General features: G+C 39.5%; 1 protein-coding gene across 2 annotated transcripts; it reads right to left on the bottom strand.

Annotated features, from left to right (window-relative positions):
• Nucleotides 1-1,066: 1,066 nt before the first annotated feature.
• LOC121448212 (cytochrome P450 2J4-like) lies at nucleotides 1,067-22,433 on the bottom strand. 2 transcript variants are annotated; one of them, XM_041652035.1, is made up of 9 exons: nucleotides 22,088-22,429; nucleotides 16,875-17,037; nucleotides 13,924-14,073; nucleotides 13,386-13,546; nucleotides 12,149-12,325; nucleotides 9,830-9,971; nucleotides 6,203-6,390; nucleotides 5,974-6,112; nucleotides 1,067-1,554 (listed from the first exon to the last, which is right to left on the bottom strand). In XM_041652035.1, the coding sequence occupies exons 1-9, from the start codon at nucleotides 22,295-22,297 to the stop codon at nucleotides 1,376-1,378; spliced, it is 1,509 nt and encodes a 502-aa protein (XP_041507969.1). In that variant the 5' UTR covers nucleotides 22,298-22,429; the 3' UTR covers nucleotides 1,067-1,375. The 2 variants fall into 2 exon arrangements, with proteins under 2 accessions (XP_041507969.1, XP_041507970.1); XM_041652036.1 differs by lacking the exon at nucleotides 5,974-6,112 and having other exon boundaries at nucleotides 22,088-22,433.
• Nucleotides 22,434-23,772: the final 1,339 nt, after the last annotated feature.

Below are 23,772 nucleotides of genomic sequence, written 5' to 3'. Positions count from 1 at the left end.
CAATAAACAGGACTTTCTGAAACTGAAAAGCTTCCGTAAAGCAAAGAACATGGTCAACAAGACAAAATGACAGCCTACAGAATGGGGGAAAGATTACCATTTTTGCTATGTTAATTCTACCTACCCAAGAGCAGGGGAGATCTTTCCACTTTCTAGTATCTTCTTCAATTTCTTTCTTCAAAGATTTAACGTTCTTGTCATGTTAGAGCATCATGAAAAGGGAAGGAGAACTGGAGAATTTGGAATCAGGGAGGAATGACAGTTGTAAGGGGTAACCACAAGCTCTTTGTATAATTCTTGAATGTGAGGGAGACTAAATATGTATAATTTTCTATGAACATTAAAAAAGCTACTTATGTATGGTTAGACATTTCCATGAGGAGTCATGGTCAACTACTTATAACATTTGTGGCTCATGTGGTAACATGGTACTTGGTCCTGTCAATAAAATACTTTCTGCATTGAGACCATTCTGTGCAGTGCCCTGCTCTAAGTTTCTCCATAGAGTGCAGAACAGAGGTTTGTCAATGTGTGCCTTTCCTTGAAACCCTTCATTTTACAAGTAAGTTTCAGCTCTATTTTGATTAAAAAAATTAACTGTGTGCCTGGGTGAACATATGAACAAGACCACATGTCTCTCACCACTCCATGGAGCAATATCTGATAAGTTACTTATTCCAGATTGTAGACCGAAGCCAGCCTATAAATTTATTAGCATTAACTGGTACTGTGGGGGCACTTGAGTATATAAGAATCATTTTGGGAAATGTTTTCACTTTGTGCACAGAAGCAGGTCTTTTGCCCAAGTAAAATTTGGTCTCATCTTGAGCACGGACATCTTAAAGTTTTAGGACAGCCCTGTGCTCTCTTTAGTTTTGGAGAGTCCACTGACAGCTAAGAAAATGACCTCTTACCACATCCTTCCACAACTAGGTGTCTATTAGTTCTGTTCTCAGCAAGCCTCCACAGGCTATGAGATGGGGAAAAGATCTCTGCACCAGTTTCACAAGAAACAATTTAACATCTAGAAGCAAGTGCACATTTATGAAGGAGGCAGGAAGCGAACTGAAGGTACAATTTATGATATGACTTTAATGATTTCCATGCTGTTTCTAACCCACCTTTCATATTTATGACACTTTCTTTATAGGAGGAGCTATTATTCTCTTTGCAACTCTTATTTAAAAATTTTATAAGTGACGTATCCACCACCAATTTAGAGAACACAGCAGTTCAGGACGTGGATCCAATAACTGTGGCCTAATCTTCCCATGCTTCCCTGGTCACCTTTCTTCTCTTCCTTCACATATGATTGGCCCCAGTGGCTCAGAGGATTACTCGGTTTTTCTTCTTCTTTCTCGTTCTGTCTCTGACTTCACAGTCTAGGGACAGCGCAGAGATGGTAGCTGACTGGGGAAATGGGAATGCCAATTCTAGACTTTAGGCTCAGCTTCTCATTGACTGGTGGCTTGAAAGTAAAGTTTTGTACGAGAGCAGTGAAGAAGATAAAGAGTTCAGACCTGGCCAATTGTTCTCCGAGGCAAGCTCGCTTTCCTGCAGGAAATGAAACAGAAGACGAGAAACTTTCTTAGTTGGCACTAGTGACCACAGGGACTGGCATTTCATTTTCCTTTGTAAATTTTGAACTGTCACTGGGCTTTGTGTCCAGCTGTTTATGTCTCATATGTGTCTGAATGTGGAATGTTCCAGTGAAATTGGAACTCCAGGATCAAAGGGATTGGGGTGGCAGAGGAGAAGCTGGAGGAGGGGAGAAAGTGGGAATTTTTATTGGTATTATTGATAAAGTAAAAAAAAATGCATCCTTTCTGCAACCCTAGTGCAGTTCTGGAAGCTGGCATCCTGTACTGTGAACGAGACACCTGAATTGGATGTACCACACAATGGCTTAGTAACCAAATCATGGACTGCTATACAACCCTTTTGACGAAGAGATAGCTTAATGATTAATATTATTTATTACTCTATCAGAGCACTGGAGTTCAGATCTCAGTATCCACATCAGGAGGTGAACAAGCACCTGAAACTCAAGATTCAATGCCCCTATCAGGCCTCCACAGGCTCCATCACACACGTACATGTTATGTACACACAGAACACATTTACACATATGTAAATAAAATAAAACATAGGGAATAAAAAAAATTCCACAATATAAGAAGGTGTCACAACTGAGTCTGTAACATGAAAGTCAGAGACATACAGGCTTCCCTTGCAAAGGTTCTAGCTGTTAATGAAGTGTGCTCATCCATGATGGACAAGTAGAAGACATCTCTTTATTCATTTTGTACCTGTCTCCTGTCTCAAACATTGAATCAGATTCCTGCTGAACCCTACAGACAGGCATGTCCATCATTTACTGAGTACACATCTACCCCTCACCATCATCATCCCTCTCAAGGATGAAGATGCTGAGACAGGAGGATTTAAGGTACAGCTATTAAATTAAGAACAGCTCGCGATTCTCCTGCAAAGCCCTGAAGTTGTGCCCAGAAGTCTTCAGTCATTCTATTAGAGCATCCAAGAGCAGCAGAGCATTGTATGTTCTATTGAATGACAGGTGCAGGACCTTTGATCTCATAGAGGACAACAGCTTAGCGTCCATTCTAGAATCTCTGCTCTCAGAGGTCCCCATCCTGTAAAGAAAATGTCTCCAGGAACAATCGAGATTTGCTCAGCACCAAGTGCAAATTGCTCCATCCCTAGAGGTGGTCGTTTTCTGAATGCTAATGTCCCGTGTGACCAGAACTGAGATAATGACCAGCAAGATTCAGTGTGACAAACTGTGGTGGCCCAGAGTGCACATGCTTCTTCCTGCCTTTCTTATATAAGCTCAGGACTCATGTCTACAAACCGGAACGTGTGTCAGGCAGCTGTCTGTCCCTTTACTCCCCTGAAGCATCATAGGAAACATTGATGTCACAGGCTAGGCATAGCTGTGCTGTCTCTTTTGTCCTCTTCACTTGGGCCTGATTCCCCAACTTTTTCATATCTTTCAAGTGTTTTTGTTTTAGTTTTTTAAAGAGGTAGAATATGGTTTTCTAAGTAGCTCCTTGCTTTCCTAATGGGAAGACTGGGGCCATGAGCATCTGCCATGTTGTTCAGATGTCACTTACGTTGCATGGGGTTCTCTTCTAACCTCTGCTGGCGAGTGATTTTGAGATTTTATTGTTGCGGAACATTTGATGATGGTAGAGTCTACCACATTCTTCACTAATCAGTGCTTTAATTTTTGTATGCAAACTTATTTTGACAATGTTAATAAATTAATCTTCATCTGCTTGTTCCTATTGGTATTGCTTCGAAATTTTGCATCTGGCTCCCGATTTTGACATTAGAAAATCTATCACATCTCTCATGTATATACATTTCAGTTCTTAAAAAAACTAACCTTTATTTTTATTTTATGTATGTGAATGTTTTGTCTGCACGTTTGTCTCTTCACCACATGTGTGTAGCACCCATTGTACCAAGAAGAAGGGGACAGATCCCTTCGATGGTTGTGAGCTGCCATGTGGGTACTGGGAATTAAACCTTGGTCCTCTGGAAGAGCAACCAGTGCTCTTATCCCACGCCCTGTGTTGACATTCCAGTGCTACGCGCCCCCTCTATATATAATCACTCAGGTTTACCAGTAAGTGTTACAGCCCATTGCTAACCAGCACTTGTTTTAAAAACCCCAAACATTTCAGACTTCCTCACTCAAGCTGATGTTTCCTGAATTTGAATAACAGGGTATTCCAAACATATGGGTTTTCCTTCTCCAAGACTAAATTTTGTCATTTTCCATAAGTTCCGGTTCTTTTTATCAAATAATAATGTAGAATGCAATACGAAACCCCTGGTCATGATGCTTACAGTGTCACTTATGGAGTGACAATTCCCAGGTTGGACTAATCACTGATCTGTCCTCTATTCTGTCTCTAGAGATCTTGATCACCACCAATCAGAGCACAGGATGAGATGGAAAGCAGGGGAGCAAAGATTCTCTAAGCCACTGACCTCACGTGGAAACCCATGAGTAGTAACAGGTTCTTATTAAATGATGCAGTTTGTGATGCTAACTGATAGAAAGGACAAGAATGTGGGAAATCTTCAAATGGATGGGCCCATAACTCTGGGGACAAGTCACGGTCTGGATGTATCACAAAGAGAACTAAACTACAAATAAGAGCATAAGACCCTGTTCTGTCAGTTCTTGGGAAATGTGATCTTGAAAAAGAAAGGACACTCTTCTCTCCTTTATGGAATCTGTTTATGGGGTGAAAGTAAACATTTATTCCTTTTTTTCCTGAGTATCAATAACTGTATTGCTGTGGTGATTATCTGACACAATTGGACTGCTAAATGACGTGTGTAGTTTAGAGTAAGTGATAACATTCTTAATAACAGCCCCGGTGGGTCTCTCTGTGTTGCTACTTTATTTTACAACTGGTATAGATGGGAGAATTCTTTAAACTGAGTGAGGCAAGAGGCCTCTATGGGAAGAGGATTTTGCCCTATAGTGAGGGGAAGGCATGTTCATGGGAAGCAATGGGCCTGGAGGAACATCTTCCTGGGGAAGGCATGTTGTCTATTCTCACTCTTCTCACCATAGTCCTAAGAATTATCACACAAGGCATTTATTTTCAATACAAAAAGAAAAAAATTCCTAGCCTTTCAGTATTTCATTGACCTGACTCATTGAGTTAGAGAAGTAGAATAAGTGAAATATGTGTCTGAGGTTTTGTTTTTATAATTTTATATTATATATTATATTACAATTTTTATAAACAGGAATAATGGACAAAGTCTCTGTATCTCATCAGCTTTCTTATTAAAGTGAGTTGTGAACAGTGAGCAAAGGGATAGACATTCCCAGATGGAAAGACAAAGAGGTCAGAACAAACCCAGGGCAGCCCAGCCCCAAGAAACACCAGCTCTGGATCAACAGTAGCTGCACAGGCCAACGCAGTCTCCTCCTGTTCTGAGCCTCTGCATCATGAGATGTGACACTGCATTAGATAATCAGGCAAAATTTAATGATCATATTAAGCATTTCAGTGTGCCTTATTGCAGCATTTAGGCACCGTCTGCAGACAGTGTTAGGAAACACAAGCTTCTGTGTGAGAAAACCTGGTGGACACTGTGCTCTGGGAGAAGCACATTTGTCTAGGTCTGTGTCCTTTTCTCTGCAGTGCTCACTGATTGCAGCTTGGAAGGCTGCAGTTGGACGCATGCTCCAAGGGGCAGCTCTGCTTCATCTCCTGTCCCACACTTTCCTGTTCTCAGGTTCTTTTTTATTTTAGGTTAAAGCTTAAAACACAATTGTGAAATTAAAGAACTGCCAAATTACATATAAAAACCAATGTCTAGAATGTATCAGAACATTTGGTTATTGATTCCACACCACTGCCACTGAAGTCTTTAATAACTTGCCTGGCAGCACGCACAAGGGAAAAAGTCATTACTGCATTTCCTTTCCTGCGTGTTAGGTGGTGTAGCAGATGCATGTACTAAGGACATTTAACAAAGGGGGTTGAATTTAGAAAGATAAGACCTATTCAGGGATTTTTCATGGGATAGAAGCCTATTCACCTAAGCAAACGCCAGTTAAAGCTATCTAACAATTAAAAACCCCAAAATTCATCCCTCTTCATTGTCAGGAGCCATCCCTTAAAAAGATCTTGTGGCACACAAAGTGTGTACACAATGGCAGGAATTCAGCTTGGTTGCTCTGAGCAATAGGCAGGCTTTAGGTCTCTGTTGTCAGTGAGGTAGAAAACAAAACAAAGAAAGTTAAAATTTCCATGAGAAGCAAGGGGGGATTGACACTGTACCTGTGTGTGTATGTGGGTACTGACTGAAACCAGCTGCAAAATGGAGATATATGGGAAGGTCCAACTGTACGGATTCCAGAAAGAAGAGAAGGGATAAAGTAGAGCTCTGAAACCCCTCCTGCTCATCACAACTCACCCATTGAGAATGGCAGAAAGGATTCTCTCTTCTTAAATTCTCCATTCTCCAAAAAGTGCTCCGGATTGAAGACATCTGGGGTGGCCCATTTGTTGGGGTCCTTGTGCAGTGCACTCAAATTGGTATGAAGTATGGAGCCCTAGGGAAGGCAGCAAAGACTCAAATAACGTATGGACTAGACACACAGAGGGTTGGTGGTTAACAAACTTCTATTCCTTAGCCTACTTACCTTGGGCAGATGGAATCCCGCCAGCTTAGTGTCCACTGTCACTTTCCTGGGAACATTTAGAGGGATGATATTTCCCATCCTCTGCACTTCATGGACAACAGCATTGGTGTAGGGCATGGAGTCTCGGTCAGCCAGGCTGGGCTGCTTCTCCTGGCCAATCACTCTGTCAATTTCAGCCTGGACTTTTGCTTCAAGGAAACAGGAGGCACCATTAAGCTTTAAACTTTTTTGTTTTCTTCTAAAGATAGAGAAAGATGTTTTTCAAAACAAATATGCTTTTATTTCATCTAGTGTCCTGATTGTGAGGAAATAAAAGTTCTCTACCCCTTAGAAAACCTGATTTAGAAAAGTGTAAACTCTATAACTTTCTTAAAGCCTACAGCATAAGTATGAATTTCTATATATCCTGAAGTGACTAATCAGGATGGCTATGGCTGAACTCCTATCAGTGTCTATTCAGACTTTTATAAATAAATACTTTTTACTGAATAGATTCTCACCAATACACTTTGGTTTTATCTACATGAAGAGTCTAGAAATACTAAGATCTGGGGCTGGAGAGATGGCTCAGAGGTTAAGAGCATTGCCTGCTCTTCCAAAGGTCCTGAGTTCAATTCCCAGCAACCACATGGTGGCTCACAACCATCTGTAGTGGGGTCTGGTGCCCTCTTCTGGCATACACAAAAACAGAATATTGTATACATAATAAATAAATAAATATTTTAAAAAAAGAAATACTAAGATCAGGTCATCAACAGATTTCTTGTCTTGTAAGAATCAATTTCCTCTGTCATAGTTGGAGAATCTTTGTTGTATCATCATGCCATAATGTGAAGAAAAGCCATCTTGCTCTTCTTTCTTAAGCACAAATTCCCTTCCTAACAAGTAATCACCTCCTCACACCATCACACTGGTAACTAAGTTTCAATGAGTCCATAGGGAGGACACAAGCACTGAGACCACTGCGTATCTGCAGACTAATTTCTCAAGAATATTTGCTGTCATGGGCAGTGAATTGCAATGCGTTTCTGGGCAGCTTTGATGGTCAAACTAGCAATATTTTATGAGCGTTGGTTTCTTCATATAATAATTGAGAGGAAATAAACCTTATCAAAAGTGCATTTTGAGGTTTACATCGCTATAATAATTAAAATAATTGGTAAATGCTTCCTCTCAATATCATCACTATCTTAGAGCAGAAGAGACTCAGCTGTTTACCTGCTTCTTAGCTAAAGAAGTCATTTCCAAGATTCCTAAAAGAGCAAATGTGACAGAACTAAAACATAAGCAGACATGGTGTTTCATCTTTGGGACAAAGCTTGTAGAGACAATGTCCCCTTCTTTCTCCAGTTCCCTCCCTGGGGTGCAAAGGAGGTTCTCATGGGAGCCACTGCAGAGTCTGCAAGCCTCATCTGAGCTAACCACTGCCACAAGGTGAAATGAATTTGGAAGTCTAGGTCCTTTACTAGGTCCAGCATGGTTCTTTCTCCTGAGAGATATAAAGTCTAACATTGGCACTACTGTATATATAAAAGAATTAAATGGAAATAAATTTCATATAATGTAAATCAGATCTCCATAACTATGATGATTTTGAGTTAGGGCAAATTTGAGTCCATGATCATCTTGAATTTTCAACACTCTCTTAAGCATTTTGATCAATGATGTGGACTGATAATCATAGCTCATCAACCAATATTTAATTGTGCATTGATAAAATTCTAAACATATGTTGAGGGCTATTTGAGATACTGTGAATCCAGAGTTTGCATTAGTGTTAATTAAATAAAATAAACCTGAGGTCAGGAGGCTGAGTTAACAACTAGTTAACAGGAATGTAATAGTAGATCATCAGCGGGCATCTCAAAGAGATAGAGACATGCACCAGAAGTATTTGGGAGGGGTTTTGTGTGGCATTTTTATTTTCGTGAAGTAGAAGGATGAGCTTTTGGGAGACACTAGCTATGAGGGAAGGTAAGCTAATTACTATTCACCCTCTCTGAGCTAACAGGATATCACAATTATATTAATACATACTATATATATATATAATCTGTATCTATATTATGCATATCAATATGCTCGAGTTTTACTTCTAAATAGAATGATAGAGATGTAGTTAAAGCTACCTTTAGCAGCAGTGGCCTAGCTTGTGACGGTGGGAACAGAATTTCTGTAGGCTGTGCCCTGAGTGGCTGGGCTACCGACATAGAAGCAAGAAGGTAACTGAATTGCAGCTGCTGGCTGTAAAGGCAGTAGATTGAGGAGCAGCTACTGTGCCAAAGTTGAAACAACACATTTATCTACGTTGTTGTGTAAGTAATGGCAGGACCAGTGGATCTTGCAAAAAAAAAATTACGTCTTCATAATTCTTTGTTTATTCCTCTTGTATTCTCCCTTCTATGTCTACAAATTGAACTACTCTAGAGAATTTGTATCGTTAAGTCTCTAGAACCTTTGGCTTCCATATTCATGCATCAAGATGTTTTCCTTGAGGGCTGAACTTCTGTACTAAACGTTACTCATGGCCCATTGGTATCCTGGATGCTTCCAACTGTTCAATGCTGTTAATACTTCAAAATGAACATGAATTAAATGACTATTAATTAATATATTTGATGATGAGCTGATTTAGCACTTATAACGAAATCTGATGATAATGCAATTACCTTAGGAACCCACATTATGGGAATGGCCAACTTCTGTAAATTGATTTTTGATCTCATCATGTACACAGGAGAAGAGAGCATGCAAGTGTACACATACACAGACCAAATTAAAAATATAATTCAAAATGATTTTAGAAACTATACTGATATTCTGGAATATTGGTTTAGAGATGAGCCTGAACAGTGATTCAGTAGGCTGTAAGATTTCTTTAAAATTCACCTTTCATTCAGAAAGGCATTTTAGATAATAAAAAAAGGAAGGATGGTTTTCTTTGCTTTATGTTTAAAAACCTCCTATGAGTGAGTACATGTGACAATTGTCTTTCTGTGTATGGGTTACCTTACTCAAAATAATGCTTTCTAGCTCCATCCATTTTTTTTTGCAAAATTCAAGATGTTGTTATTTTTTTTTCTGTCCATTGTGAAAATGTACCACATTTTCCTTATCCATTTGGTCAAGTGGCATAAACAAAGAAAACCACAATCCCAGAGAACTTAGACAACAATGAAGACATTGAAAGAGATTTATGTAGATCTAATCTACATGGGAAGTAGAATCTCCTGAGTAAATTGGGAGCATGGGGAACTTGGGGGAGCATTGAAGGGGGAAGGGAGAGGCAGGGAGGGGAGCAGAAAAAAATGTAGAGTTCAATAAAAATCAAGAAAAAAAGAAAAAATGGAAGAAGGGTGTGAATCAATGTTGTATGGTAATCCACTCTTTGCTAATACATACCACAATGTAAACTGACATCTCTCTTTTCTCCTGAACTCCAAGCTTGTTGAAGGTACAGACTGTAATATCTGCACTCTTGAAACAATCATAGTCCTCATAGAACATGTGATGGATGTGCTGTTTCCCAAGTGCACATCACCTCACATATGCTCCTCCTCCTCCCACTCCCCCATCCTGTCTTCTGAACCTATTCTGCCTTGGTTAGATGCTGTCATCACATCTCACCTTGGATTTCTGGGTAGAGAGCCATGTAAAGCAGAGCCCAGCGCAGGGTCGTGGATGTTGTCTCTGTTCCAGCAAGGAAGAGGTCTAGAGTGCTGCAGATGAGGTTTTCTTCATTGAAACTTGTAGTAGTTTTGTCGGGGTGCTAGCAAAGACAGTGTGTATTGGTTCAATAATAAGATTTTTGACTGTCTTGTAACACTGATACACTGAGAATGAATTACAATAAGTCATTCAGAATGAGGCTGTCTTTGATATTCAACAGCCGACTTTGCTGATACCAGAAAGATGACTATCAATTTTCTGTGTTCATGATTCTCCAATCTGCATCATCTTGCAAGGTCAAAACCGCACTGATTCCATCACTAGTACTTTATCACAAACATCACCTTTCTCACTTCCTCTAGAAACATCAGTTTGTTAATATTGCTCTTAATAATGTTGTTCTAGTACCTGTACTTCATTCAAATGGTAAAGGATTTACCTCCTCCTCCAGGCATAAATTTGTTTAAATCAATATTATACCAGGAAGATGAAATAAGAGAAAAGATAATACACACACACACACACACACACACACACACACACACACACACACACAAACACACTGTGACCCAGGCAGAAGAGGAGCCCATAACCCAGTGAATTGATGCTTCTATGACAGATTCAGTGGTATGTATTTGCCAGAGGCCTACTCGGATTAATAGGATTCTACATTTTACAGTGTGATTTGAATTCAAGATGTTCCCCCACAGGTTCATGTTTTAAATACTGGTTCCTTGCACTGGTAGTATTTGGGGAAGTTCTTAGAAATAGTAAGACAGCATCCAGCTGATGGGAAGGATGGTAGCTCCTAGAGTTACACCCAACCCATGGTTCCTTCCTTGCTTGCAGTTTCCTAATGCACTGTGATGTCTCCACCATAGCTTTCTGCCCCAGGAGCTGAGCTGCTTTCCCGCTCACTTTGATGAATTGAAATGTTTTGAAACTTGACCCGACAACATTTTTGCTTTATTCTCTTTGTGCTGAAATATAATGTTATCACACGGATCCAAAGTTCACTAATATGTTTTCACAGTTTCTTCTTGCCTTGGTCTATTATGGAATAGTGTTCATATGGAGTCCAGTGTGTCTATATGAATTATAAACTCTACCACTTACTTAGCTGAAGTTTGTATGTTGCAATGTGGTTTGAGTTGGGGAGGGTAACCAGTCCTGGACCAATGTATAATGAAATAAAGCTCTGAAATTTAACTGCTACTTATATTTCACATCTATCTTTTTCAGATATGGGAGAAGGACCAAGGAAGGAAATTATAAGGAAGAATCTGGGCATTTCCAGAACCTCTAGCCAAATTAACGGTAGCGAACCCTTAATTTCTAAAAACCCCCAACAAACCAATGTTAAATTACCATACATTTATAAAAGATTACTCCTGTGATGTAGGAGTGTTTTCTTTCTATGTGTTACTTTCATTGGTTAATAAAGAAACTGCCTTGGCCTTTCTTTAATAGGGGAAGAAATAGGGCAGAAAATTCAGTGGGCCGAGTAGACAGAACAAAATGCTGGGAAGAAGGCAATGAGGCAGATACCATGAGTTTCTGACCCGAGATGGACGCAGGTTAGTTAGGATCTTTCCCAGTAAGCCACCACCTCGTGGTGCTACACAAATTACTAAATATGAGTTACAGCATGATGTGAGAATTAGCCAGTAAGAGGCTGCAACTAATGGGCCAGGCAATGTTTAAATGAATACAGTTTCTGTGTAATTATTCTGGGGCTAAGCTAGTCATGTGGGAGCCGGGTGGGAATAAAAGCAGGCCTGCTTGCCTCATCACTACACTCCTGTGTTTTCCTTAAAAAGTTAGATTAAGGAAGGATCTACAGAGATTTTCATCTTGTCATCTTTGCCACCATGGCATGCTACTCAATGCACAAAAATAGATCTTCAAAATATGATCCATTTCAGGAGGAAAGGTTATCCTGAGTTATCTTTATGAGAGGGGCCTCCAGGGTTAGAACAGGAGAAATGAGATGTAAAAAGATCAGAAAGGAAATGGTGATATAATATCGGCACTGAAGATGGATCAGGGAACCACAGCAACAAACATCAGTGTCCCCTAGGAGATGGGAGACACAAGGCAATGATGTTTCTATTGTTTCCCAAAGTTGGCTGCCTGGTTGGCAGGATTACAGAACTATGAGAGAATAAATCTCTGCTATGCTAAATCCCTACCTTTGGGCTAGCCTGCTTCTCAATCAATTGGAAGCTATTCAACACCACCATTTCTGTAAGAAGACACAGGCATTGTCTTCCCCACCTTTGTCATTTCCGTGAGGAAAGCATCAATGAAGTCTCTCGGCTCATCAGGGTTCCAGTCTCTGCGGTGATTTTCAACTATATCAGAAATATATGATTTCAGTTGTCTCCAGGTAGCCAGTGTTGTTTGGTGTGATCCAGGAAGATGTTTCATCATCCATGGGAAAATATTATACAACTAATTAGGGAGAAGAACATGATCATGGAGACAATATAAAGTCACTTTCTGTTTCAAGATAGTGTAGACTTTTCCTCTTGATCTTCTACTGGAACTGTGGGAAAATCTGGACTGTTATTTTTCTTCAGACCCATTGGTGGACATACGGTAGTCTCTGACCACTTCTCACTGGTCAAATTCATTTCACTCTAAGACATACACTGATATAACATTCAGTAGCTGTCCTAATTCTGATTCTAATGTCATTAAAGACACTGAAGGGTCAAAAGATGAAGGCGGCAGGAACTGAGAACAAGCTGGGAATCATAGATAAGCCGCCTGCAGTGGCTACAAATTGAGCTTATCAACTAGAAATTAACCCCGGAATTTGATATTTCTGAGTCTAAGATTATGGGATGGATCATGGCGCTAACCTTCTGTGTTTCATTGCTCTAGAACTTAGAAACTCTGATTTTCCAGGTATGTATGTGACATGCAGTAGGGTATTCCTGGAGCATGGGGATTGATACTCAGGAAGCCCTGAATTTCTGAAGGCAGGAGTTATAGTTTTGCAAAAGTTGTGAATCTTTTCTTATATTTATTAAATTTTATTTCTCAACTTTTTCACTACTGAGCAATATATTTGATGCCTCCCTTAAGCTGCTTATATTTTTCTCTTCTCCTTCATAACATTTCTTTACACTTCCTCATTTTTGAACCTTGCTTCTCATCTTTTTCTCCGTTTTCTGCTCTCCTCCTTTTATCTCACTTATTTGCTTTTTCTGGCTCATCTTAAATAATTTTGTCATCATAGCAAATTACATAGTAGCCTTCACATTTTCATTTCAACAGAGATGTGTTAGTGAACTATCAATGGTTTTAATTATGTTATATATATATATATATATGTGTGTGTGTGTGTGCGTGTGTATGTGTGTGTGTGTATATATATATGTATAATTTAATATTTTTGCCAGAAAAGTTTGCTTCCACTTCTAAAATGAAAAAGATAAAACCTATTTGTGCTTGAATTAGCCCCAGTGCAATTTTCTCCCAATATAAAAGAAACTAGAATACCTACCCGGACCATCTTTGTGAAATTCAAATACATGGCCTCATCCAGTAACCTCAGCAGCTCCTGAAACTGACTGTCATTGTACTCATAACGCTCACCAAAGGTGATGGAGCAAATGATATTGGAAACAGCATTGTTGATCTTGAAGTGAGGGTTGAAAGGCTGTCCTGGAGGTAGATCAAGAAAAAGATGCATCTTTTGAAGATATTGGTTTGTTAATTCCACATGACAGAGAAACATACATAATAGAGAGCTATGTAAGAGGCTCTGGATTAACTTGATCTGAGGTTTAACATGCACTAAAGAATCTGTTCATATCTGGGAAGCCAGACAGGTGACCAGGCCTTAAGACAGCAGCGAATCTAATGACCATTTGTGTGATTAGCTGCAAACTCTGGGGCAAGGTCATGGCTACATGTTCACTGTTCAATGCTCAGTGCTCAGCACAGTGCACAGTCCAGGACAAGCACTTTGATACTTAGGTGGATTCTGTTCAATGAGTAAAAGGGCCAAGCCTCCCACTCCTGCCCTGTGGAATGCCCACCTTCCTCCTCTTTTATGACCCCTACAAGGTGCTGAGCTTCCTCCTGCATGCGCTGCTCTAAGCTCTTCTTTCCCAACCCAAAGTTCCTCAGAGTCATCAGAGCGAACCTTCTTTGCTCCTTCCATGTCTGCCCACTGGAGAAGATCAGTCCTGGAAAGAAGCAATACAGTGTTATGGCATTGTGATTCTGATTTAAAACTATCTGATAAACGGATGGTCACACGTATGATGTAAAGAAGAAGGGCCAATAAGGGACTTGACAGCTGTCTAGAGAGAGACAATAGCAGAAAGCAAGGAGCATAATGGCTAGCATCTGGTGGTGGCTTACAGCATCACTGTTTTGTCAGTATTTTTAATATATTCATCAATTTTAATAATTTTAAAAAAACACAAATTTTATTGCCAGATCTCTTACAATATGCAGAAAAAAGAGATGCATGGGCAAAGTAAAAATTTTAATGACCAAGGTAACTAGGTATTAATGAGGTGATGAAATCCAATTCTCCTCAAAACCAAAGCATCTACACATTGGGTTTAATATGTATGTGTGTGTGTATACATACATATATATATATATATATCACATCCATACATATATACACACACATATATGTTTCTGTGTCTTATTACCTATACCAAGCAAAATGCCAGGAACCAGTCCCGTTATCACAATCTGTACAAGTTGTGGTTCTCTTAAGCAGTGAATCTCAACTTTCTGATGCTGCAACCCTTTAATACAGTTCCTCATGTTGTCCTGACCCCCAAACATACAATTATTTTTGTTGCTAGTTTTCAACTGTAGTTTGGTTACTGCTTTGAATCATATTGTAAATATTTGATATAGCCAACAACCTAGTGACCATCTGAATGGGTTGTTCAATGGCCAAGGGCATGGTGCCCCAAGGTTGAGCACCACTGCTCTTAAGGACTAGAAGTGATAGAATGGATCTAGAGATATTAAAGCAGTATTTATTAGACTGTTGTATAAGGTAGTCAATGGAAAGGCCAATAATGCTATGATTGTTCAATCTATGAGTCTGAATATCTCAGCTAGTCTTCTGCATACAATGGAATCCTAAAAAAGTATATTCTCATACCAGTGAAGGAATTCTTCATCAGCAGGATAGCTGAACTTACCAGTGAAAGGGAGGGCAAGAAAAGCAAACGGCAAAAGCTTCCTTTTTCCATGTCCTTTTATGTGGGCTACCAGCAGAAGGTGTGGCCCAAATTTAGAGGGGTTGTTCTGATCTCCAGTGATGCAGATTTAGGGTAGGTCTTCTCACTTCAGAATTCCAAAGAAGCAAGACTCCTCATTTGTTTGCCCAATTTGGAAGATTTTGGTTGATTTCAAATGCAGATAAGTTGACAACCAAGGTTACCCATCAAACTGCTAGTGAAGTTTTCTCAGCATCCTTATCTTCTGGTATCTAGATCATGGGGTCATTTTGATATCCTTTTGGCATGCCTGGACTTGCATTTGTAAGGCTTTAATGCCATCACCCTGGTCTAATTCATAATCTAGTTTAGCAACTGGAGTGTGTAATCTTCCACCCTTCATATCTAAAACAAGTTTCTTTATGTCTTTGCTCCACTCTCAATATGATATCCTAAGATCTCCTCTGTTTGAAACCACTGAGAAGTCTTCCTGGCTGTTAGAATAAAAATCAGCATTGTGCTCTTTCTGATGGAGGTCAGAAGTACCAAGAGCGCTTAATTATGTCCTTTGAATACCATGCTTGCAACACTGGATGTCTTTCCATTCCTCAAGACATCTCTCCTTTTCGTCTTTCCAAGGATATTATATCACCTTGACTAATTATTATTCTTTCAGGTCATTAAATGAGTATCATTTACTCAGAGAAGACTTTCCAGAATCTTCATACAATGTTAGACATCTTTGACTAAACACCTTCTGCATTGATACTGCTTTACTATTTAATCCCTGGCATTAACTTTTACTGTGCTGACTGGTTTTGTATCAATGTCACATAAGTTAAAATTGTTCTACAGGGGGGAGCCTCAATTGAGAAAATGCCTACATAAGAAGATAGGGCTACAGGCAAGGCTGTAGGGCATTTTGTTAATGTATGTTTGGTGTGGGAGGGTTCATCCCATGTGGTTGCTGTTAACCCTGGGTGGTGCTCCTGGTTTCTATAAGAAAGCAGGCTGAATAAAGCACGAGGAGCAAGACAGAAAGCAGTATTCCTCCACGGCCTCTGTGCCAGCTCCTGCTTCGGGGTCTTTGCCCCGATTTTCTGTCCTGACATCATTTTGGCTGAACAGTGTATACGAGAGCATAGCCGAATAAACCTTCTCCTCCCCAAGTGTCTTTGATCATGGTATTTCATCACAGTAAAGTAACTCTAAGACAGATGTTTAGCACTCTGGTTCTTACAACAGACAGCAAAGTGAATTGACCTAGAATTATCCTGAAGAGTAATTGGAAAGGGCCTAAGATGCTGTTTGGTTGGATTAATAGATTTCAAATTCTGTGTTCAACTGATGACTTTATTTCACAATAATATAGCATATTCATACTAACAAATTATAATGTTGGCGAGGAGCCTAGACATCTGCATTACTTTAATGATATAGCATAAGCAGCTATAAGCAAGATGAGGTAGAAAGAAAAAGCTGACTCACATCCATTTTCCTATGGGTGACATGGGAAAATGAAAGTGAGCACAGTTTCTGGCTGTGTTTGGGTGCTGTGGTTACTTCCTATTAAAGTATATAGAATTAGTTTTTCCAAATATGTGATTTACCTGGTCTCTACTAGGACACACTATAAACCATCTTATGGGTGCTTTCATTCAAGCAATGTGGTACCCAGCACCCATTAATGATGGCATTTCATGAAGGCATTGGCTTATGGATACATAAGGCACATGGGAGCCTTTTATGTATCTTAAAAATTACAACGCATATCTGACAACACATAAAAGTCTTACCATTTTCATTAAAGACAAGATTTTGCAATGGAAATTGAGGGCGACTCATAAAATTTTCTTCCAGGTGAGTAAAGGCTTCTTTGATTAAAGGCAGACTGGTTACAATCACTGAAGACATGATTCCAAAATCCAGACTGATAACATTCCCATACTTCTTCACAAGCTGAAACATATTTCAACAGTTAGTGGTGAGTGTGCTCAGACATGTGTGTAGCAAATGGTAATCATATTGATAAGTCTTTATTTCCCTGTGAATGATACATGTTTGTATGTTGAAATGAATTTGATATTCTTTTCTTTGAAATGTGCTAAACGCTATTCAACTTCAAGAATAGGATTCACCAATACAAATTCATTAACAGGGATCAATGAGTGGATGATATTATAGTGTGTATCTCTGTATGAAGAATTTAGTACAAATATTTCAGTAAATAAGCAAATTTTCTAACTCCTCATTCTGCAGTCTAGGACAGGCAGAACATGTGTATGCCACTGGGTAAAGACCAAGGTGTGTCTGTGTGGGTTTGCTGGAGGTAAGACAAAATAAGGAAAACATATTTTTGCATTCATTGTGTGTGTGTGTCTGTGTTTGTGTGTCTGTGTGTTTGTGTATTTTGTACGTGAAGGGTGGTGTTGCACAAGAGTATGTCAGTGGACATCTTTGGGGAGTCTGTTCTCGCCTCTCACCATGTGGGTGAGGTGATCAAATTCAGATTACCAAGTTTTTTAGCAAGTGCCCTAACCCACTGAACAACCTCGATGGCCTGCAAGTATGGAATTCACAGTAAATGAAAATATCTGTTGATGGCTTTTTTGTATAAATAGCTATGATAACAGAAGCAATAGCAAAATAACTGTTTATTTAAATATTAGAATGTGATTTAGAAGAGGGCTCTGACAATAGAAGCAACAAAAAGATGGAGGGGCAGAACCCAGAGACAGTGCTGATGGGCTCATGCAGCATTCATGTCACAGAATCCTGGCTGATGTGCAAAGATCGACCTGGGTTCTCAGGAGTCTGCTCTGATAATATGTAAAAATGAATAGAAGGAAAAGAAAGAAAATGGAATGAGCTTCAACTCATAGAAGACATCTTAACAGTGACTTGGAATTTACTGAGTAATTTTATACATACAACGATCATAAGAGGCATATTCAGGACCATTGTATGTTGGGGTCCCATTGTTACAGCTAGCTTGAATTACATGCTAATATCTATGTTGTATAACACAGCCCACTTCAGCCTGACAAGACTTTCTCTTACTTCTGTAATATTCTTGTAATAGTTCTGTGAACTACTACAGAGAAAGCTAAGAGTCTATGAGATGGACGGAAGTAGAGTCCCTACGTGCTCAACAGGAGCCACCTTCTTCACTGTCCTCATCCTGTTTTAAATGATGTCACTTTAATGGATATAAAATATCCCATCTTCACTAGATGTTTGTTAAACATTCCTTCTAGGCACAGCACAACTGGTGGCATCATTCTTTTAAAGGCTAGCCCCAGAACTGCCCATCCGTCTAGATTTCATATGATATCACATGATTGACAGAACATAAGACTTAATGGACCATAGATTGTCCTGTGTTGTGCATGTCATGCTAAGCATTTGTTTAGTGTCTCTTGAGTGAATGAGTCAGTGAAGAAATATATCTAGTTATTAAAGGTAATTTTATTCTATAGGAATATATATATATATATATATATATATATATATATATATATACATACATACTGAGTTTTTGTATTGAGTCAAATCATGTATGGTTCAAGAACTTATTTTGCCATTACCCTACTGAACAACCTGGGGAAATCAGATTACCACTTTCTTCAACAGTGGAAAATGGAATGTTAAGAGATGATTGCTAATGTGAATTCATGTTTGCGTTTCATGGTGGCTGAATGAAGGGAGCATAAACACAAAAGGGAAAGCCATGCATCAGTTTGTGGGGATTTTTCCTCATGGCAAGAATTAAAATTTAATTATGCCTAAGTTGTATCATTTAACCTCATTTGATTATACATAGATATCAAATGGTAAACCCATAGGTATTACAAAATAAATTAATGAAAAATTATTGAATTGGCATGATGTTTCCAGCCTCAGTATCACCATGACCTAATTCTTTGACACCAGACATATCACCCAACCTCACATGACTGTGTAGCAAGATATAGATCTAATATTTTTACCCTGAAAAGATAAAATAAAAGCATGTCTTTTTATTTTTGTAACTTATGATAGCATTTGCCAGAAGCAAACCTACACCAAAATTTACTTTGTTTTGGCCAAATACAAGAAAAGTAATTCTCAAAAGGCCAGAGATTGTTTTAACTGTTTGCTTCTAAGTCCCATTGTCGAACACCATCAAATGGGGCAATCAAGTTGTTACAGTGGTGAGATTCATGGATGTCATTCTGTCACTTGCTATGTGCCTCTCCTGGGCTGAGCCTGTGAGGTAAACTGTGACTTCTACAGCAGAATTGCTGTGAAAAGACTCTCCAAAGAAGCCTGGGAGAGAATTCTGCTTCCCACCCTTCTTTTGCAGCAATAAGGACATTCCTTCCCTATGGGACAATTACTGGAAGATCGCTGGCATTTAGCCTCCTGTAGTGAGTTGCAGCTGCACTATACTGATAAGGCCCTTCAGTTTAGAGCCATCTTCCTTCTTGCTCATGTTGCTAACATTAAGGAGGCAAATGTGCCAAGCACACACTGGGGTTATTCTGATTCACAATGAACACTCTGAAATTTCCATTTGAGTTGCCACTCACAAAAGTGAGGCCCTGGAGCCTTAAAGCTACCTGGACAAGTAGAGCATGGCCCTAGTGTGTACATCAGTTTACAGCACATGACACACAATGTCCAGTCTGACATTGCTTAGTTCATTCACTAAGACCCAAGAGAACCTCAACTTTGTTGAGATGGCACAGATGTTGGAAAGAGGGGAAGAAATAAATATTTCAAAGTGGCTATTATCAAATTATTCCAAATAGTGGGAAATCTTAACAGAGAAAAGAAAGATAAGCAGAATAGGCATCGATTTGAGGAGAGAAAGCTGCCATGGCCTCTGTGGAGATCTGCACAGCAGAGCTTGGCAGAGAAGCAGTGCAGAGGGGAGAGGCAGCTCTCCCATGCACAGCACGGAGAAAGCCGATGGCAAACAACAAGATCCAGCACCATAGATGTCATGGCTGTGCACCTATGTCCTGAAAACAGGAATGTGTAGATGAGAAAACACTTGGAAAATGATGGAAACTTCCTAGTCTGGAAAAATGCAAGTCATGTAGATTCCAACAGCATAAAGCCCGAAAAAATACAAAACCACCACAATCAATATGGAAATTGAATCTCTTGAAAGTAGACAAACAAAACAACAACAACAACAAACAAACAACAAACAAAACAAAACAAAAAATCTTTAATACTTATAGGTAAACCACAAAGGCCAGCAAGAAGTAGGAGAACATCTGAAAATGTGAGTCCCTCCGATCTTCAACCTAGTTGTCTACAATCAGGGGAAAGACAGTGTGGGAGGGAGGGGAAAGGCATTCTGAGAAGGGGCACAGCTAAGAGGTTTCCTTCTGCTACAGTCTCCTCTGAAGGTTGGAAGAAGAATGTGCTTGAGGTCAGAAAGGAAGTGATGAACTTGAAAGGTCAGAAAAAAGACAGCAATGGGAGGATGAGTAAGGGGCAAAGACAACAGACTCCTGTGCCTTTGAGTTCCAGCTGCACTGACACTGAAGAGCAGGGAAGTGTGGGATTTGGGTCTCAGTGAGTGTGGACAGCACCTGGGGCAGTGCATCATGCAGGGGAGAGGGCTCCCCCATGTTTGTAGTTGCTGCACTACACATGGAAAATGCTGTTAGCAAACTCTCATGAGCTGCATGTGTGCATTGAATAATGCAGAATAGATGCTGGGAGGACAAAAGTAGAGATGTAAAGAGAGAAGATGAATAAAAAGGCATCTACTCAGAGAGTGTCCAAGAAACCCGTGTGGCAGGATAGGAAACCAAAAATGAAAGAATGAAAACAGAGCAAATAGACAAACCACAAAACAATAAAACATTGAGTTTCAATGCTTACATGTCAATTGTAAACAGACATGTTCTATCTCTCCCAATTAACGATGAGACTTGAATAATAAATTTCCCAAGTATATGCAGTCCAGATGGATGCAATTTTAGTATTATGTGTAGATAAAAATAAAAGAACTAAAAAGCAAACGCCCTTCACATACTTACCGAAGGGGAGGTTGCAGCATGTAAGAGATTAGAGAAAATTCAGGAAAAACAAATTTACTCTGGATAAGGAGGGACATTACAAAACCACATGGTTAAGTCATCAAATGGCACCTGCCAATCTTAAATGTTACTGCTTACACAAAACAAACTTCCCAGTTTAATGGGGGAGAGCTTCCAGAACTGCAGGGACAGTGGAGAAACTCTCCCAGGAGACCTGGACACTTGCTTGTGGCTTTCTTAGTAACTGATAACATCAGTAGGTGAGCAGTCAGTAAGAATGTGTAAAAACTAAGGCTCAGTAAGAGAGATCTAACAGCTAAACCAAACTTCAGTCAAGAGGAGTAGAAGATGTCCCTCCACCCCCTCCACCTCATTTCTTTTCTTCTTGAGAAGCACTTTAATCAACAAAGCTGAGACCTGGACTTTACACTCAATTCTTAAAGCAGAGGACATATCTGTCTCTATTATCATTTACTATTAAATACAGACCTGGACTATCTAATGAATTCAAATCACACAGTGTTTTGTTTTCTCTAACCTAAATGGAACCATAACCTAAGAAGTATGTCATAGAAGGATAATAAATTCTCCAAATATTCTCTCTCTCTACCCCCCCCCGTCTCTCCCCCCCCCCCTTCTGTCCATCTGTCCCTTTGTCCCTCAGTCCTTCCCTCCATACCTCACCCTAAGACAGGGCTTCTCTGTGTAGCCATGGCTGTGCTGGAACTCTGTGCTGTATACCAGGCTGGCCTCAAACTCACAGAGATCCGCTGCAACTGCGCTGCTTAGCTGCATATTTCTTAAACGTGCATGTTTAGAATCTAACTATGCGTCCTGAGCTTAGCCATGAGGAACAGGAACCTTGGAACCCTGCCTGCCTGCCCCTGCTCTCCTAGTTCCAGGAAGTGCCAGATCCACTAGCTCAGGATTAGGTCAGCTCACAGCCAGACAATCTTGTACCTTCCTACCTGCTGCATCCCCAGGTATGGCTTTTCCATGACCAACTGCAGTAAGTTGCCTATGAAGGGCAGGCGTTGCGGACCGGGCGGGTAGTTCTTGGGGCGCCGGCTTTTGAAGTAGTCAGCCAGGAACAGAAAGGTGACAACAGCCAGCAAGAGAGTCCGGAGATGGAGCGCTGCCCAGATGGCGGCCACCAGGGAGCCCGCGGCAGCGAACATGGTTGGTATCTAAGTGAAATTCACAGGAATCAGGGTCTGAGCTGAGGCTCTGGGCTCCTAATCTTAAAGTGCTCTCAGTCCACTTCAGATCACTCCCCTCCACGTTCTTTGGAGTCCCGAAAGCCAGAGAGCACAGACACCCCGCCCTTATAGGTCCAATCCTCTCTATGTAATCAGAGGCTTAGCCACTCCTTCCAGTTGGCTAAAGTTACCTACCCCTAAAGGTAAGAGCTCTCAGCCCTGCCCTGTTGCAAGCTTAGCTAGATAGACCTTTGGAGTTGTTGCTTTTCCCTTCAAATGAAAGTTACACTAAGCGCAGAAAAGAATTTGGGTTTAATTTGGTAATTATAACTTGCACTTTCTTGTAAACTACTTTGGTACTATGTACAGGATATAAAAGCCCAAGTAGCTGTAGACAGTCCATAGATGCACATAGCTGTAACTGAAGGTGGATTAGTCGTTGTAAAATATTTTTGTAGCTTTGATTTAGATCTGTAACCTGCTAGTTTTACAGTTACACCATTTGGTTATATTTTCGTAACTCTAAGCAACTGCTAATTGCAAATTTTTCCTCTTAAAAGTATGAGCCAATATTAAACAGAAATCTTTATTTTTAAAGACACAGAACTTTGCCTGAGCAGGGATGAGACTTTCGGCAGGGTGAGAAGTTACTGACAGCTGGTTTTAAAATAATGTTTTTCCTACAGTTTTCATTGGAAGAGGTAAGAACTTAGAAATATTTAGGTTTACAATGTGACTGACTGCTGTGATTCTATCTCCCTCCCAAAATCCTAATCATGAAAAGGAAAATTTAAAAGTAAGATCTTTGAAACGAAATCTGTCTCTTTTACGTGTATTACAGCTCAGTAAGAGCATTTATTAGAATTTTTATTTATATGTTAAGAATACTTTTGGAGATGATTTACTTTAATAAGTATTTTTAAGATATATTGCTAAGAGGAATTTTGATTAACATAAAGTATTGTATGCCATGTAATTTTTATTTTTCCCATGACCATTACTTAATTGAAATAAATTCTAATCAGTGTTTTTCATTATATCGTGTTCTGGAAGAAAATTCTTATCAAAATCTATGTGTATAAACATTAAATTTTAGTTTTGTGAAACATTAGTCCTTCAATTTCAACGAATGGTTTTTAAATAAACAAATAACATTAAAAAATTTTAAAAACACTTAATAGACCACAAATACCATTTTAATAAGTTTGAAGATCTTTAGCCTACCCATATAAGGCAGCACACATTCATCAAGTCTTTTAAAAATAATTCAAGCGCTCACATCTATAAATATGCATTTGTGCAGTTTAATTGAGCATCCTATGCATATCCATATATACCAGTATATAAGTATATATGCATATATCAGTACTCAATGCAAATAAGTAAAATTGAAATGACACAGGATTTATCAGTTTTTATGTGGGACAAAAGCCACATGTGGAAGTATGTATCTT

This window comes from Microtus oregoni, unplaced genomic scaffold (genome assembly GCF_018167655.1).
Source record: "Microtus oregoni isolate MIOR12 unplaced genomic scaffold, Mior012 000005F_ref0000423, whole genome shotgun sequence".
Lineage (NCBI taxonomy): Eukaryota > Metazoa > Chordata > Mammalia > Rodentia > Cricetidae > Microtus > Microtus oregoni.
Note: the sequence above shows the minus strand (reverse complement) of the source record. Positions and strands in the feature narration are given on the sequence as shown.